Source organism: Manacus vitellinus, unplaced genomic scaffold (assembly GCF_001715985.3).
Source record: "Manacus vitellinus isolate BGI_N305 unplaced genomic scaffold, ASM171598v3 scaffold_24_pilon, whole genome shotgun sequence".
NCBI classification, from domain to species: domain Eukaryota; kingdom Metazoa; phylum Chordata; class Aves; order Passeriformes; family Pipridae; genus Manacus; species Manacus vitellinus.
In genome coordinates, this window is record NW_021939798.1 from 869063 (window position 1) to 886057 (window position 16995).

Below are 16995 nucleotides of genomic sequence, written 5' to 3' on the forward strand. Positions count from 1 at the left end.
GGAGCTGGGCCCATGGACCATTTTCCTTGAGAGAGGAGGGGTCTGAGGAGCTGGAACCACGAACTGTGTCCCTTGGAAGAGGGAGAGAGAAGGGGTCAAAGGAGCTGGGACCATAGACCCTGTTCCGTGGGAGAAAGAGAGAGGAAGGCTCGGAGGAGTCAGGCCCACCAGCACAGGAGGGTTGGTACAGACAGGTGGGACTGGCGCAGGAGGGGCTCTGCCATCCTGCCCCACTGCTGGGCTAAGGCGGGAGATGGGTGTTAGGGTCCCCCGAGCACCCCGGCTGCACACCCACACACGCGTGGGACCCCATCCTCATCAGAAGAACTGAAGCTGAAATCAACCCGGAGCATGACCCATCCCCTCACGGCACACGAGCCAACATGGGTGGACCTGGCTGCAGATGCACAGAGGCTCCCAGATCCTGCCTCTGTCCACAGGCTTCACCCACAGGACATGGTTCAAACCACTACCTTTGCCTTTCTGACAGCCCTGGGCACTGCTGCTCCCACTGCACAGCTGCTGCACGCTATCTGCTTGTCAGATGGGCAACGGCTCTTGACCCCTAGGTTTTGCTGATAAATAAAGGGCTGGGAAAAAAGAGGTCTCATGTGAGCCTCTGGAGGGCTGCAGGTGGGGGTAGAGGAAGGAGCAGCGTGGCCATGCTCGTAATCTCCTCGTGCTCATGTCTGGCATTTGTCAGGCAGCTTGGCATGCTGATAGCGAGGTGACAAATGGGGAAGTAGGAAGGGCCTGGGGACAAGCTTCCACCTGTCCCTGCTGCTGGTCTAGCAATGTGCACCTTCTCACCGACACGGGCCTCCTGCTCTGACCCCTGCCCCTATCTGAGAGATAAGGGTTATCTCAGCTCCCTGTGGCTGCTGGTGCCTTGGCTCCCTGCCAGAGCTGCTGCCCAGCCACCATATGGGCTAGGGGTATGAGATCAGCCATGTCCAACCTGCTCTCTTCATATGTCCCTGAAAATAGGGCCTGTGCCCTCTCCATCAGAGGCAGCCCTCAAACTGGGTATTCCCTGAGGAACTGCAGCACTGCACGGTCCACCCAGGCTGGGTGGGAGCTGCTTCCCATCCCTGCAGACAGCACGGGTATCCCTCTCGGGAAAAATTACTCCCAGCAAGGAGTAGTGGACTTGTGGATCTGCAAGTCTCCTGCTGGGCTGGCATTTAATAAGTGTGTGTTGAGAAGTGGTGCCAAAGCTGGGACCCCAAGGGACCTTCAGGACACAGCAACAGCCCAGAGCATGACAAGAATGCGCTGCATCCTGCTGCTTGATACCACAGGCCTGTGCCGATGGGGAATGCTTCCCTTATCTGTCCTGCTCTCACCCAGCCCGCCCTGGAGTGTATTGTTTCTCCATCCCGTGTCCCTGCTGTAATCTCAGGCAGGATGGTGTTTGCTCCGGGCTGTTTCTAATGCACTGGGTATTGTCCTCTCCAGCACGCTGGACAAAGTGATGACAAGGACCTGGTAAAAAAGGGTTCTTGTATCACTGCTCAGCTATGCAGGGCTCTGGCGGCCTCCTGTCACTGGGACGGTTGGGCTTTCAGTTGGGGTCTGGCACTTTCTGCTCACCCTGCCGGAGGCGATTAGAGGAACACGTCAGCTGAACTTTCCACTGTGTAAACAGTTGAGATTCCAAGGTTAAAGTAAAATGATTTTAAACCCTGTCATCTTTCTGGTATTGCAAAAACAAAAGGCTTAACATTCAGAAGTGCCAGTGCTCATCTCTGCTCTGTGTTCAGCCCTTCGCCCCAAACTGTGAGCACCACAAGGCGCCCCTGACTCTGAAAACCAGCTTGAGGATCCTTCAGCCTGGGGCTTTCTTCTGCAGAAACCTGAGGGCTGGTATGGTGCTCCTGGTGGAGCTGCATCACCTTCTTCACGTGGCACCCAATGGTACCAAGTATCTTCTTGTTTGTCCCTAATGTGCTGCACATTTCACCGTAAATGGGATGTAACTGGCTTGCAGGACACATTTTTACCCAGCAATGTGATTGAAGGGCATTGCGAAAGGGAGAAATTTAAAACTGAACAAATCATTTTTAAGCCAAACTTTTTGGGTTTAACAGTTTGGTCCCGTAAATCTCTGTTTACCATGAGCTCCTGAGAAGGCAGCTGGGTAGAAGCTCTGTTCAAGCTTCAAGTTCACTTGCCCAGCCTCCAAACCTCAGCTCCAGGGGATAAAGTCATGCTCAAACTGCCTCAAATGTTTATAGAGGGGGGGATTTTTTGAAACTTTTTTTTTTCCACTGTTCTCTCCTTCGATAAGTGGCTGGGGAGATTTTACTTCAACTCTCCTTAAAAATTCCTCTTCAGGCAGAGTCCTGGAACATTTCAGCTTCAAAGAGGAGAGTTGTGACATGCTGGAAGGAGAGCAGCTCCAGGGCCAGGCTGGAGGAGCCGCTGTATGGACAGAGCCTGCACTTCACAGCCCCAAAACCAAGAGCAGGAACAGTTGTGGGGCAGGACAGAGTAATATCTGGGCCTGGAATATTTAATGCCATTTATGATGGTTTCTGAGATGAAATGAAAGTCAAAGTGTTTCCTGTTTCAACTCTCATTTTTGGCATCACTCCTGTCACCGAAAGACCCCTCCTGTTCCAGAGTCCTGCCACTGTCCCCAGCTTGCTCTCAGCTCTCAGCTCCAGAACAGACACTTCACATGGGATTATGCCAATGAAAATGATCCCATGAATTGAGGAACCAGGAGCAACAGAACAAGCAGTTTCCAGGGGCAGAGCACCTCTCAGTGCCTCACTGAAGACCTGAGCACCAATTTGGACATGTAGAGATGGCCCCAGGCTTCAAAAATACAGGCTGGTGTCCTGTCACTGCAGGACCCTGCTGGTTTTCCTGCTCCTTTTCTCTCCTTTCAGACCTCCCTATCCTGGCACTGGGCCCTGTGAAATTTGAGTCACCTTTTTGCTCTGTTTCTCCTCCCACACCAGCTTCCCTGTGGGGAAGTAATTGTGGAGGATTCTGCCTCTCTCCTGGGTGGGAGGTGATGGAGAAAAACCAGGCTTGGGCATAAGGCGAGTGCTGGGTACTGGTTGATAGGAGCATCCCCTGCTTTGGGGTGTGGGCTGCTTCTCATATTCCCCAGAAGCCTAGTATCCCAGGGATGCTTCCACAGTCCCCAGCAGCCAAACTCCCCAGGGATGCTTTCACACCCCCAAGATGCAGCATCCTGCTCTGTTAGGCCCTTCATACCACTAGCATCAGTGGTAAAAAAAAGAACCACGGCCTCACTGAACTGGGGCCACTTCACCCCCATTAACTAGGATGTAAGAGCTTGGCAGGGCACAAGTGGGAGAATCCAGACTGGCCTCACAACCACACCTCTGCACCCAACCACGGCGGAGAAGGGAACATTCTGTCTCCAACTGTAGCATTTCCATGCTCAAAGCCTTGTGGAGAGAAGAGGTGTAAGAAGGAAGGCTCTTTTGTGGGGACGTGGCTGAACAATTGTGCACGTTTCAGTGTCACTGCTCTAACATGAGAGCTCTCTGCTCACAGGCAGGATAAGACAGAGCAGGCTGTGCTGGACTGGGCTCCTTACTGTGAAAATAATGAAATTTAAGCAATAAATGCAGCTCCTAAGTCCAGGTCAGTCACTTCCTGCAGTCACTGTGGTACCTCCTCGTGCCCTCGCCAGCCCCTGCCCTGCTCCACGCGCACACACACAACACACACCTTTCCTTTCACTACCTTTTATGGCCTCTTTCACTGCAGAGTCAACGGAAATAATATTCTTCTCCACCAGCTCCAAAGGACCCGGCCTGAGAGCGATCTTTTCATTGAGGTCATCTGCCAGTCGGGCTCTTTTCAGCTTCATTTGAGTCGACTGAATGGACCCCTCTGCAGCCGAGTCTAAAAGGCCAAAGAAGGCATCAGGACCAGGGGAAACCTCAGCGAGTGCTTCCTTTCATCACAGCCCTGGGGGCTGTGGGCAAAACCTGAGTGTGGCTCAGGGCACAGCAGGAGCTGCTCTGCTGGACTGGATGGGGCTGGTGGGATCTGTGACATGGGTCCTCCTCTGAGCCTTAGGCCCAGCTTCTCCCTTCCCAAACAAGAGCCTCTGTCTACCAGCCTAGATTTGCAAACCCAGCCTACAGCTGGAGCATCCTCTGCAAGGACCAGTAGTGACCCGTGATTAACAAGCTGAGACTAATGAGGGCCAAAGGGGTCTCCAGCTCCTGCCTGCCAGGAGCACCTTGGCCCTTGTGGGCTAGTGCAGATGGATCCCTACTTCTGGGGAATAGCTGGAGAAAAGAACCATTAGCAGTGCTGGACAACTGGAGTAAATGGCTTACACTGGAATTAAAAATAGTGCGTGCTGGGCTGTGGACTTTTGGAGGTGACATGACTACAGTGCTCCAGGCCTTCAGGGAAGAACGAGCTGGAGAGGAGCACAGCAGGTAGATCTAGCTACAGCCCTACCAAAGCCAGCTGAGAAGACCCCAGTTACAGAGTGGTGACAGAAGAGCAGCAACTTCAATAGAAAATTTCCTGAACAAAGCTGATCTGGCTCCTATGGTGGCACAGGCATGAGTAGGGAGGGAGTGGGTTTCTAAAGCAGACCATTTCTATACCCTTGGGGGTCTGAAGTAGGAATGGCTGATTCTAGGTTGTGCTATCTTCAAAGACTGGGCACTGCTCTGGAGGAGATACTGTCAGCAACACAAGCTAAAGGGCTTCATGCCATGGAAAATTCTCTGCAAGAGGCCAGGAGAGCTGGTCTAGGGCCACTTCTGGCCTCAGATTATATAGACCAGTGAACACAAATGAGCTCCTCGAGGTGAAAAGTAACAGAAGATGTGTCTGTAAGGCACTTCGACGATGCGAAGTGTCTCATCTGGCCAATTGCAATCCCCTCTAGGTCCTGTTGTGAACAAAATGTACATGTAGGTTCATGATACGCCAAGGCACCTCCATGGAACGCAGAGCACGATGGACAGAGGTTTGAGCAGTGCCTCCAGGTCAGGGGTGTGGGGCAGCATGTGCAGCTTGCTTAGTACACAGCCAGGCTTTGCTCCCCTGTGCCCTGCCTGGCCCTGTCCATGCCCAGGGCTGCAGCTGCCTCCACATCTGGTTGACAGCTCTTGGCCACAACTCCTGGCCATATTACTTCTGTTATTTAAACCAAGGGAAAGACACTTTCACCTCTTAAGCAGTGGTGCCAGCCCATTTTAGGGATGGAAACCCAAGGGGAAAGCAAGGCAGTGACACTGATCCAGCATGGGACCCCGGCTCCATCTTCCTGCCTGCCAGAGGAAGATTGCACCCATACTGAGAGCAGAGGGCAGCATTTACAGCTGCCAGAGAGTGATCTGCTTTTTCCAGCCAACTGACAGGGCTCTAGGAGGGAGGGAGGGAGGCTGCACATCCTCTCTGTCTCTGAGTATCTTGTTATCTCTGGAGATAAGGAGGGACACCGTGGAGTTCTGCTGTCTGTGATGGGATGCAGCCTTGCCAGGTCTCTGGCTGAGAGGGAACACCATGATGGGAGAGGGGAGAGCTGCTGTGGCTCACAGACTGATAGCAGGGCTTTTCATACAGCTGTGCTTGGGTCACTGACTGCATGAGTTGTCCCACAGAATATCTGGAATTATGGCAGCACAAAAGATTCGCTTTGGGAGGGTGTTACAACAACCTGCTATAGGAGTTTCAGTGCCCTGGACAACAAATGCTCTGGGTTTGCTTTTTGTGATCAGACATCAGCTCCTGTGGCTAACAGAGTTCTCTCTCACAGCTGTTCTATACCCACTGTTCTCTAGAGCATCTCATGCTGGCCCCTGGCAGAGATGGGAGAAAGACTAGATGGCCTTGGGACTGCGTTTGCCAGGGAATAACCAAAAGTGTGTCCTGCTTCCTGAAGACCAGGTCTGGAGAGAATTTCATACAAACTGTGTCCTATTTAAGTCTGTCTCTTATGAGCAGCTGGGACAAAGTTAATCATGATGAGAGCCCTGAAGGAACACAGGTGAGGCAGGAAGGACACAAGTCCCAGGGCAGGAGACACGAGGAGTGTGTGGGAAGCTGGGGCAGTCTTACCTTGCAGAATGTGCATGTTGACCAGGTCTGAGCGCTCAGGCCTGCTTCTGATCTTGTGCTTGAGATAATCTTCAGTCTGCAGAACACAAATGCAGAGGGTTACCTGGCTGGAGCAGCAATAAGGTCCTGAGAGCACCTGCCCCTGTGTCATCCCATGGCTCTTTTGGATTTATTACAAGCTGGGTTGAGTGAGGTTCTAAATGGAATTTTTCGTCACTCAGACACCAGCTTGTTCTCGGGCAGGAGTTCTTCAGAAAGGGAACACTGTGCATGGAGCTGCTGACTGATCACTGTACCCACTCCTGTGTCCTTTACAATCACCATTGAGCTTTAGATGCCTGAAGTATTGTGAAGGGAAGAGTGGGACCTATTCCCTGGGAATGGTCCTTTGAGAGCTGCACCAAGGCAGCTCTGGGGTGTCCTGTTAGCAGTGCCTTCTGTGGGAAGCCTGGCACTCTGGGGTGGGATATCAAGAGCAAGTAATGAAGATACTCAGACTTCCCACCCAGGTCAGCCATGAGGTTTAACCTTCCTGCAGTTCCTATGCTCTGTGGTTCCTCACCCCAGCTGTGATATGAGGCTGGGAAAATCCATTTTGCAGATCACTGCAGCTGAGCTTGTAATGAACATGGTCCTGGGACCTTGTGCCACCTCCCTCATGGCTTTAGGAACACAGAGGCACACAGAGGTACAGTAACCATCCATTAGGGCCAAGAAAGTCAGCCTTGAGGGCACCTGACCTCAAAAATACAAATATAAGCTTATCCCCTGGTGAAGAAAAGCTAGAGCACAACTTAGACAAGATTAGCTCTTTGCTAAGCTGAGCTGCAAGAAGAAATAGTCAAAAATATCTTAATAGTTCAAAAAGGTTAAAATCTTAAGAATAAATATTAAAGAATAGTACAAGGAGCTGGAGCACAATTGGAAACCCACAGTATAAAATGTACAGGTTCACGAGAAAAAGATCTTACAAGCACTTCTGCAGCCAGGATCAGGCAATGGAAAGTGCTGTCTGTGTTCCATAAACAGGAGAAATAATTGTGCGTGCTGCTGAGATGACCACAGGATTTAATGCCTTTTAAAACAAATCTCACTAAACAAATAAATGGCTATTTATCAATCAGGTGGCTAAGCCAAGAGCCTTCAGCAACAGAGAAGAAGCTCCAGTTATTAGGTTGGAGAACTGGTCAGAGAGTACTCAGAGGAGTTAAATGTCCCCAAGTAGTTTGGGATACACAGGGCTAGAGTAATAGCAACTATCTGTGGTTCTCCAGGAAACTGGGCAAAGGAGAGCATTAGTCTTGCTTTAGAAGAGATGGAGAGAAGAAACCAGGAAATTATAAAGCAGACAGCAAGATATTGGACCAAGTAATCAAACAATCTATATAAGTGGATTTTGAAGATAGCAAGGAGGTGAACAACAGCCAGGATGGATTTATGAAGAACAAACCACATCACATCAACCTAAATTCCTTCTATGGAGAGATGACAGTTTTCTGTTACAGGAATAAAAAATTAATGTCATGTAGCTTGACTTTAAACATGTTTTGACATTATCTTACATGGCTTTCTCATACGCAAGCCAGAGAAATTTGGTCTGGATAAGACTAACATAAAAAAGGAGCATAGCCGTGGATCACCAGAGGAATTGGGAATGGCTCACAGTCTAAACAGAAGAATAAATCAAATCCTGTTATGCAGCAATTTTTCCTGCTAGTCAATATATTAATTAGTGCTTTGGATGACAGAAGACGTATTTCTTAACTCTGAATCATTCAAAGCTAACATATTACAGTGCACCATGATTTAGAGCAATACATGATCTGAAATATATGTGATACAATTTCAGGGACACTTGGGAAGGACTGTGTTCAGGTGACAGTTAGCCACAGCTAAGCCAGTTGATTAAGCACTGTGGGGGATGAAGACAATGCACCAGAGATACTTCTGAGGTGGTCACTACCCTGGCAGAAATTAGTTACTCAATGCATAGAAAAACTATAAAAGGCTCTGGAGAATCTAGTGATCAGCAGCTGACCCACAACCCCAAACCAGCAGGGAGACACAGCACAGCAAGGCCCTGTTCTGTGCCCTAGATCTGAAAGGGTTCATGGACAAGGACTGGACAACAGCTACAGACATCAATTGAGTCAGAAATGAGATCAGTGAGGAGGGGCTGAAGGGAGGGGAGGCTGGTCAGGCCAGAGGTGAGATTGCTGTAGGGACACAGGATGCAAAATAGCTTTTTAAAGTGCTACAAGAAAAAAGAGACACAGTTCTACATGTGCATGCATTTAGGAGAACCAGCAGCGTGCTCAAACTTCAGCTGAACAGCTTGAGCTGGGAATGAGAGGACACATCTCATAGCACAGGTCAGAGAACACCAGAGCAGCTGCTGGGTAGTGGGATGTCTGTGGGTGCTCACACATCAGTCAGGACTGACTGAGTGGGGATGTTCTGCCCTGGGGCAGAGGCACAAGAGCCCCTGCAGTCCCTCTTTGCCACCCTTGCTGGAGTGCTGGGTGAGTGCTCAAGCACTACTGAGCCAGGGCTCAGGAAAGCCAGCCTGCCTCAGCAAAGGCAGCCTGCTCTCAGTCCCCCAACCCAGCAATCTATTCTAGGACACCAACTTCAAAGTATGCTGTGCTGGCCTGATGACAGCCTCTAACATAGCCAGTGACATGTTTAAACAAATAATAGATATTTTATTTACTGAAGTCTTTCTAACGCCTTACCCTTCCCCCTGTATTTTTTCCCAGCTTACTTCTACCAATACAATCCCTTGCTTGGACCATGGGAGGGTTTACCTGGTTCCTGTGCCAGGTCGGAGCAAGCTGGTGTCTGCACCTGGGTGCAATTAAAATCACCTAATGCATTTCCAGCTAATCCTCGGATCAGGTCCTGACTTCAGCTCAGCTCCAGTTGCTGGCCTACAGCTGTGGCTTTGCTCATGTTTCTGCTATGACTTCAATTCCTTTGGACCTTATCTGTTTATAAGCTTTCCTTGTGTCTCTGGGGCACAAATGGTGGAGAAAGCCTTCAAATGTGGGCTTTTTAGCATCAGCTGAAGCAGAAGAGCTTGCAGAACACAGGAACAGTTCTTGTTATCTGCTTTCTGTTCACACAACATCAGCTGGGAGGAATATCAGCTAAACCACAAATGCCTTTGAGTAATTATCTGGAAGCAGCCATGGTCTTCCCTGTCCCAGGTCTAAGCAGGGCAACCTTGCAAGAGAACAATGTTTGTTATGGGCTGTGCTCAGTGTCTTCCTTAGGACGCTCTAAAAATGCCTGAGGTTTGGGATAGACTGGACCATCCTTTCCCATTCCCCAGGCAACTAGCCAGTGAAAGCTTTTGAAGACAAAGAGACACAAATGTATACTTAAACTATAAAATATATGACACTTCAAGGATACTTTGGATTGCTTGAAATTTTGTAAGCATACTAATTTTTCAGAGTCATATTGTGTTTCTTATGCTTGCCATTTATTACCATGGGAGACTTGGGGCAAGTGATTTGGAGTGTGTTTAAGTTCAGAAGAGCACTACTCTGTATTTCACCATCATTCTTCCTTGCAAAGCCCCTTTCCCATGTGACTGCAAGCACGTTTTGTGGATTAATGGAACAAACTCTTGTGCTCAAGCAAAACCTGCATGACTGTGTGATTTCTGTGGTCATCCCTCCAGCTTGGTCATGGCACTTGGAAACCAGGGTGATTTCCCAAAAGGTGATCAACAGAGTTTCAATGCATTATGGAAATGGCTACTTATCTCTGCCTTCAGCAGTATTTAGGGAAGCCAGATAACGGGGTGGACGGGAGCCTTGAATGTTGTGTCCCAGTGGCCAAGCTGCCCTGCAGAGCTCAGAGCCAGGCTCCTGCCTGGGGACAAGTGTCCCTGTGGATTTGCTCCAGGAGGCAGCTGCATTCCCTCTGCACAGAACTAGTTAGGATCCTTCAGGCCTGTTTGCTGCTGGCCCTGCTCTAACCTGGCTGACACAGGAGTGCAGAACAGCCAGCACAGGCTGTGGAGGGACAGCAGCAGTTCCACTGGTTGGACACTCACTGCAAGGTCTGCCAATGCCATGCTGAACTGTGCTCTGCCCACGGCCCCTTGCAAAACCCTGATGCTGCTGTAAAACCCCACAGCTCAGGGCACAGATGCCCCCTCTGCCCTCTTAACCCTTCCTTGCTCAGAGAAAGGTGCTCCAGAACATTTGTGAGCACACCCCATGTCTGGAAGCAGGGGAGATGCTCTGCCCCTCATCCTTGGCCACAGGGCCTGCATGGAGGATGCCAGAGGAGGGGATGGTGGTGGAAGGTGCTTTCAAACCCTGTGACTCATGCAAAGCAAGCCCACGTGTTCTCTCACAGGAGGGCTGCAGGAGTTACCTTGGCTCGCTCCAGACTTTTTCGCTGTTCATGGAATGCAGATGGGCTTTTCAGTGCTGCAACAGGAAAGAAAGAGGAGCAGTCAGCACAGGAGCGGAAGCAAGCAGCTACCAGGATATTCAGCAACAGCATTTTAATGAGTGCTATAAAAATAGCAACACAAACTAGCTGTTGTCTTTATTGCACTGCCTAAAAATAACTTAGGAAAGCTCTGGGAAATCCCATGCTCTCAGCCAGTCCATGGCAGGAGAGCAGGGGAGATGGAGAGCAGGGGGAGAGCAGAAGGCATGTGGGCAGGGAGGGGGTGCAGGCATTGAAACACAGTGCTCTGTGGGACACGTCAGAGAGCAAATATGACTTTTCTCTGGAATGTTCCCTGCAGGGCATGGAAGGCACCACAGCTCCAGAAGACAGATCTGGGAAAAGGAAACACCTGTGAGGGACCTCACCTGAAAGTAAAACCTGCAGGTGACTCAGGCTTGAGGTCAACAGGAAAACTAAGACTGCCTCAGCTCTTGGGGTCCGTGGGCGCAGCCTCCAGCAATGGTACTGCAGGGGAAGGCCCTGGAACTGTGGTCCTTTGTCCTTCTTCCATCACTGACTGTCCCTCCCCTTCTCACTGGACCTTTGTCCTGTTCCCTGCCCAGAGGCAGCTGTGTAACATGGGACCTCCCTGGCCCAGCCACGGTACCAGGCAGCAGACCATCTCCTGACACCAAGGGGGATTAACTCAGAGGGGCTCCCAAAAAAAGGCCAATCATCCCTGGCTCTTGGACCAGTGAACACCAGTCCCACCAGTCTGTGCTGGAGTCATGAAGAATCTTGCACATTTCCTTGTTTACTGGGGTTTAGTAGAAATAGAGGCAGAATTTGCATGGTGAGGGGGTTAATACTTCTCACATCCTACAAAAATTCTTTTCTGGCTGTGTAAGCAGGCAAAATTCACTGTTCCCACTGGGACAAGGAAGGGGAAGGTGTCCTGACCCACAAAAACAGTCCGCTGCAACTCTTTGTTTGGCAACAGAAATTCTCTTTCCATCTTCTGAATGGGATGCAATAAAGACAGAAACTATTTTCACACAGGACATATGATCTCATCAGTCTAGGGGAGGAGGAAGAGAAAACTGAGGAGAGACAGGAAGGTTTGGAGGCCTCTGAACTGGCTTTTGGTAGGCAACACCCAAGCAACCCCTGGAATCTCCAGTGAATCACAGGAAAACACAGAAGGCACATTCCTACTCCTGACATTTGGAAAGCAGACAGACAGTGAAGCATTCCTGTGTCATGCTCTGGTGAGCAGCCACAAGCACTGGTGACAGCTGGTTTGATCAGAAGCAAGATCAAATAGTGCACAGGAGAAATGAAGTTAGCAAGAGAGATGACTTTCCCAACCCTGCTCACTGTGCAGTACTGATGCTGGCACCGTGCTACAGGCACTGACCAAGCACCGTGCTATTCCAGAGGAAAATGTTGCAGAGCTCAGTAATTTATCAAGATTTTTGGAGGAATTATCTGGATGCTGCAGCTTGTATTAGTCTGCAAAACAAATAAAGACATGGTACTGGTTGTTCAGGGGATGACATCTCAGCACAAAATGGCTGAGGGTCTGGAGGCAGAGTTGCTGCATGAGGGGTCTATAACCCTGGGACTATGGCTCTGAGGTTTCAGTGAGAGCATGAGGTGGTGGCTGTGTACAGCAGGAGGGTCTTCAAGAGCACCTATTTTTGCATTCCATCACAGTCAGTGGAACCTTGTCTTGAGGAATCCTTGATCCTGCAATCTGCCTCCTCCTCCTTCTAGGCAGGTGAGCAGGATCTGGCCCAGGGCAGGTGTCTGGGCAGGTCTAGGAAGAGGGTTTATCCATGCACAACCCTATAGCTGCCTTTCTGCAAGTGACCCTGCATGCTCTTGATTCAAAATGCTTTTGCTGGCTCTGCAGCAGTTTCACTGGGGCAATAAATCTGCATGTGCTGGTGCAAGAACTGGAAACTTCCTACTCAGTGAGGCTGAGGAATGGGACGGGCTCTGCTCTCGTCTGCACTGGTAGGCATCAGGAGCATCTTGTGCAGAATCTGCTGTGCCATGTGCATGCTCCAAGTGTGGGCCCAAACCTGCCTCTCACCATGGAGACCAGCCATGCCCATCTTTATTTTTTCCAGAAGAGATTCTCTTTTCTCTTTCCAGAAGATTTTCAACCCCTGTGTGTTACAGCCATATGGGCTCATTTCTTGACCTCCTGCAATGGCTGTGAACTGAGATCCTGTCCTAGTGCACCTCCTGGAGCCAATCTCACCTGATGGTCTTCAGAGCAAACAGGGTGTGGGAAGATAAGGTTAACAAGTCTTTGTTAACCTTATCTTCCCACACCCTGTTCGCTCTGAGGTTTTTCATGAGGAATGACTGCACATGCCTAAGCCATGGGGAAGCTGGCTGGGGCTCCCACGTATTAAATGCTAACATCTGACACTTCCTCCTGAGGTCAAATGCAGCAGTAAAATTCTGCATGTTTGTTTTTATAATGGCAAAAGTGCCTTTTCTTCTATTACTTTCAGTGAGTGAACTATGCTCAAGTTTCCCAAAACGGTCTTCTTGGACAGAAACCAGACTGCAAAATCTCAGCCTAGAAGCTGGGAGTGCAAAGAAGCTGCAAGTAACAGGAAAATACACTTCAGTTGCCATCAGATAAATCTGGCTTAATAAGTGGTCTGCAATGTGTAAGGTTCGAGCTGTTGGGTGCCACTTGTGCCAGCTCAGCCCTGCAGAGCAGTGCCAGGTGTGCAAACCTCTCAGTAGGCACTGCTGCTCTGTGAGTGTCCAATGAGCTGTCCTGCACCTTGTCCATGTGTCTGCACCTTTACAGAGTGGACTTTGCAATTTCGGAGATGTTAGACATATTTTTGGCCATGGACTGTATTCCTGGTTCTTGCAGTCCTCTAACAAATGTCACAGTATTTTGTTTAAAGCTTCAGCTCCTGGAGTCTTGGGATTAAAGTGCTTGCCCTTTTGTGGCAGGTAGCATAAAATCTGAATGTTTAAACAAATAAACAGGTGAAAAATGGAAAGAACATGCATTTATCAGTCTTAAAGCCATTTATCATTTTGGCAGTCATGATTTTGTCATCTTGGTCAAGTTTTCTTAGTGCTTGATGCTGACAATAATGTCCTGAGCAGGTGACTGTTGCTGGCTACCTTGGCACAATCGTTCAGGTGGGCAGGGTGCAGCAAGCAGTGCCAGAGCCATACTCTTAGTGAGGTGCTGTTCTGCTGTTGAGGCAAGAGCTGCATCACAGTCTTCAAGGTCAACCAGAAGAGACAGAAGTGACACAGCGTTTGGAAAACTGTGATCTTAGCAGTGAACCCAAGGGGTCCTTGATGAGACAGAAAGGATCCTCTACCTGGGTCCCAGGTAACCACAGATATGCACGTGGAGCCTGAGCTAGGTCAGGATAGAGTATTCCACCGAGCAGGGCTGAGCTCCCAACATCCTTTCTCCAGTGGTGCTACAGGTTTCATGATGCACCTGCAGGTGCAGAAGGGATTGTTTTCATTCACTGACTTTTTGGGCCCCAGCAACTGACTTTCTGATGCTGCCTGACTGCAGGATAATGCTGTCCTGGAGCTTGTCCCTCAGGCTCGAATGCCAGGTGAGCAGGGGTGAGTGAGGTCAGAGAGGGAACACATTTGTCACTGTGCCACAACCAGCCCAGGTGGGGTTTCACTGGCCTCAGGTGTACCCTGATAGCCCTGCCCTGTGGGGTCCTGGCTGGGCACAGACACAGATCTGGATATATCTCAATCCTCCAGGGATTGCCTTTCCGCTCTGGGGCCAAGGCAGTTGCCTGTGGCTGCCTCCCTCCACAGCCTCTGGAATGGGCCCTCTCTACCTCTTCCTTGTCCTGCCACAGAGGTTCCTGGCTTTTACAGGGGGACAGGAGATTCCCTGCCCTTGCCTACGTGATGAGCTCTGTGAGTCTTCTGCTTGTCCTGCTACAGTGACCCCTGGGACAGGGAACTCTGCAGCTGAACTTTTGGATGGTGGAAGGTAAACATCTCTCCTGACTTCAGTTTGAGTAGGGGCATTACAGTCTGTGTGATGAATGCTGAGCACCTCTGTACAGCACCAGGGACCATCATATTTTTGCAGGGCAGGGAGCAAAGTTCCCCTGGGAGTATGGGAGTACTTTGCTCTGAGCTCTGTGGGTCTGAGCAGGCAGCTGGTGCCACACAGTGTCCCAGCAGTGCCCAGGATGAGCAGAGCCCCTCTGAGCCAGGAGTGGGTGGAAAAGGCAGAAGATACTCACGTGGCATGATGCCTTGGTCTGCCAGCTGCTCACGGGTCCTTCTCTGCTGGAGCCGTAGCTGTAAAACTGTGAGAGAGAGAGTGTCAGGGAAAGGTGCAGGACTGTGCTGAGATGCCAATACAGAGCGTGTGTGGGGGGGTGTCTGTGGGTGGCACTGAGGTCTGGCCCTGATCCCTGCTGCTGCTGGACCAGCCTTGTGAACAGAGTGCTCCAAGCCAAGGGGTCTGCCAGGGAGGAGCTGAGAGCCCGCACCCACCCAAGTCCTCCCTTCTGCACCAGTGGGCAGGGCCGGGCTGCTCTGGCACAGGCACTACCTGGTGCCTAGGACAGGCTGAGCCCTGCCTGGCACCTGGAATAGTGGCCTCAGGTGACCCTGGCTTCAGCTCAAATAGTTGCTGAGCTCTGCACTCTGCAGCTGGGAGGTTCTCCCTCGTCCCATCACTGTGGGTTGAGTAGAGCTTTCCAACTCCACCACCCTTCTGAGGGCCTGGCAGCACATTTCCAACCCTGCAAGGGGGATGCAGATATGCTTACTGTACCAAGGTGAGGAGCAAATAGTGCCATCTCTGTGAACCCACTGCTCCAAGGACCTCAAATCTCCCATATAACTCCTGTTTAGGAGCAATGCGCTGACAGATGGGAATGACCCACTGAGTGCTATGGCCTGAGCTACAGAGCATCAATTAGGCATCCAACAAAGAAGCACCTCTCAATATCTGCATTATGTAATCATAGCCCACCACACACCTGCTGCCTGCCTCATGCAAGGCTGCAAACCTCTGCATGGCCCAGGGCTGCACAGGTTAGTTCATCCCATCTCTCAGGTAGCCATGCCTGGACTTTGACTCCTACACCTTTGGTTTTGCAAATTTGTCTTCAAGAAGACATCTGTATCACAAGGTAGAACATAAAACTTACTTCCATTCTTTCCTGCTGGAAGCTCAGTACAGCTTGCCATGAGGACATACGCCTTCCAGCAGTCACAAAACAACTGCACACACATCCCCTGCCCACCAGCACAGCCCCAGACTGCCTCCCCTCAGCTGCCTGGAATGACCCAGCGTTGGAAGGAGAAGAAAGGCAAGAATAGCCTTTTTGTCCTTGGGAGCAACCTGCTGAGCTCTGCCAACAGCTCATGTCACCAACAGAGCTTCCCTGGGACATGGGATGGAGCACAATAATAATCCCTTCCAGAGCAGTGCCCAGAGCATGAGGCTCCCTAAGATGCCATTTCTTGTGACTTTTCCATGTCTTCTGGACAAACCATATCTCGCATTCAAAGCAAATGTTTAGTGAAAGCCTCGTGTGGGACAATGATCTCCTGTCAAATTCCAGCACTTCTTAGGACACCAAAGATAGATTCTTGTTGTGAGGGAAAAATGTAGCCTTCAGTATTTTGTAAAGTCTGTGTGTGTGCTGCTCTGCTTAGGCCAGGGTGAAGCTGGTGGCTCTAGGTCACTGGCAAACCTTGCTGCCAGGAGAGTCTGTAGCCCTCCATTGCCCCATGGAACCACGCCCAGTCGGTGCTGGTTCTGCCCATGGACACAGATCTAGACCCCCTACACTCTGGTACCTACACTGGACCCCGTTATCTGCACCCCCTTTGCAGAAGTCAAACACCTCAAGGGCCCTCAAAACCAAATAACACAGTCCATGCCTTGGGAATGCCCATCTTTCCTCCTGGACTGTAGAGGCAGTTAAAAGGTAACCAGCTTGTGGCAGGTATCTTACACAGGGCGAGCTGTACCTCAGTTTCTGTGTGCAGAACCTTCTCTGTGCCTGCTTACCATGCTGAAGAGCTGTGCAAGAACTTGGCCCTTTCCCAGAGGAAGAGATGGATCTTTATGGAAAAGGTGAGCTAAGGGAGGTCAGAGACTGTCCAAGAATAAAAACAGATTTGTTGCTCACCCAAGAATGGTTCTCTGCTCTCCTAGTCCTGGTCCAGTGTCCTGGGCATTAGAGCCCCTTGCCTTCAAATGAGGCGGTTTACACACAACATCACATCACCAACTGGGATCAGAGACAGCAAAGCCTTCTGGAGTCACATACACCACCCTGCCAAGGACACAGCGGCCTCCCCATCTAGCTGTAAAATATCCTGAGTGAGGATGCTCCATCACTTCCCTTCACAGCTCCCACGTGTGCCAAATTATTTGCACTGTTTCACTGCGACTTCCGACACGGCCAGACCAAGGGTTGTTCCACATCCACACTGGCAGGGATGTGG

The 16995-nt window shown here is 50.4% G+C and overlaps 1 protein-coding gene across 1 annotated transcript in view; it reads right to left on the minus strand.

The window, feature by feature from the left end:
* MYOCD (myocardin) overlaps positions 1 to 14832 on the minus strand; it is a 24842-nt gene extending 10010 nt beyond the window's left edge. The window contains exons 1-5 of the mRNA XM_029960051.1: positions 14769 to 14832; positions 10468 to 10523; positions 6076 to 6151; positions 3715 to 3891; positions 2940 to 2974 (exon numbers count right to left, since the gene is read on the minus strand). Of these exons, the coding sequence (XP_029815911.1) occupies positions 2940 to 2974; positions 3715 to 3891; positions 6076 to 6151; positions 10468 to 10523; positions 14769 to 14775 (351 nt within the window). The 5' untranslated portion in view covers positions 14776 to 14832. The remainder of the gene's footprint in view (positions 1 to 2939; positions 2975 to 3714; positions 3892 to 6075; positions 6152 to 10467; positions 10524 to 14768) is intronic.
* Between the last annotated feature and the right edge of the window lie 2163 nt (positions 14833 to 16995).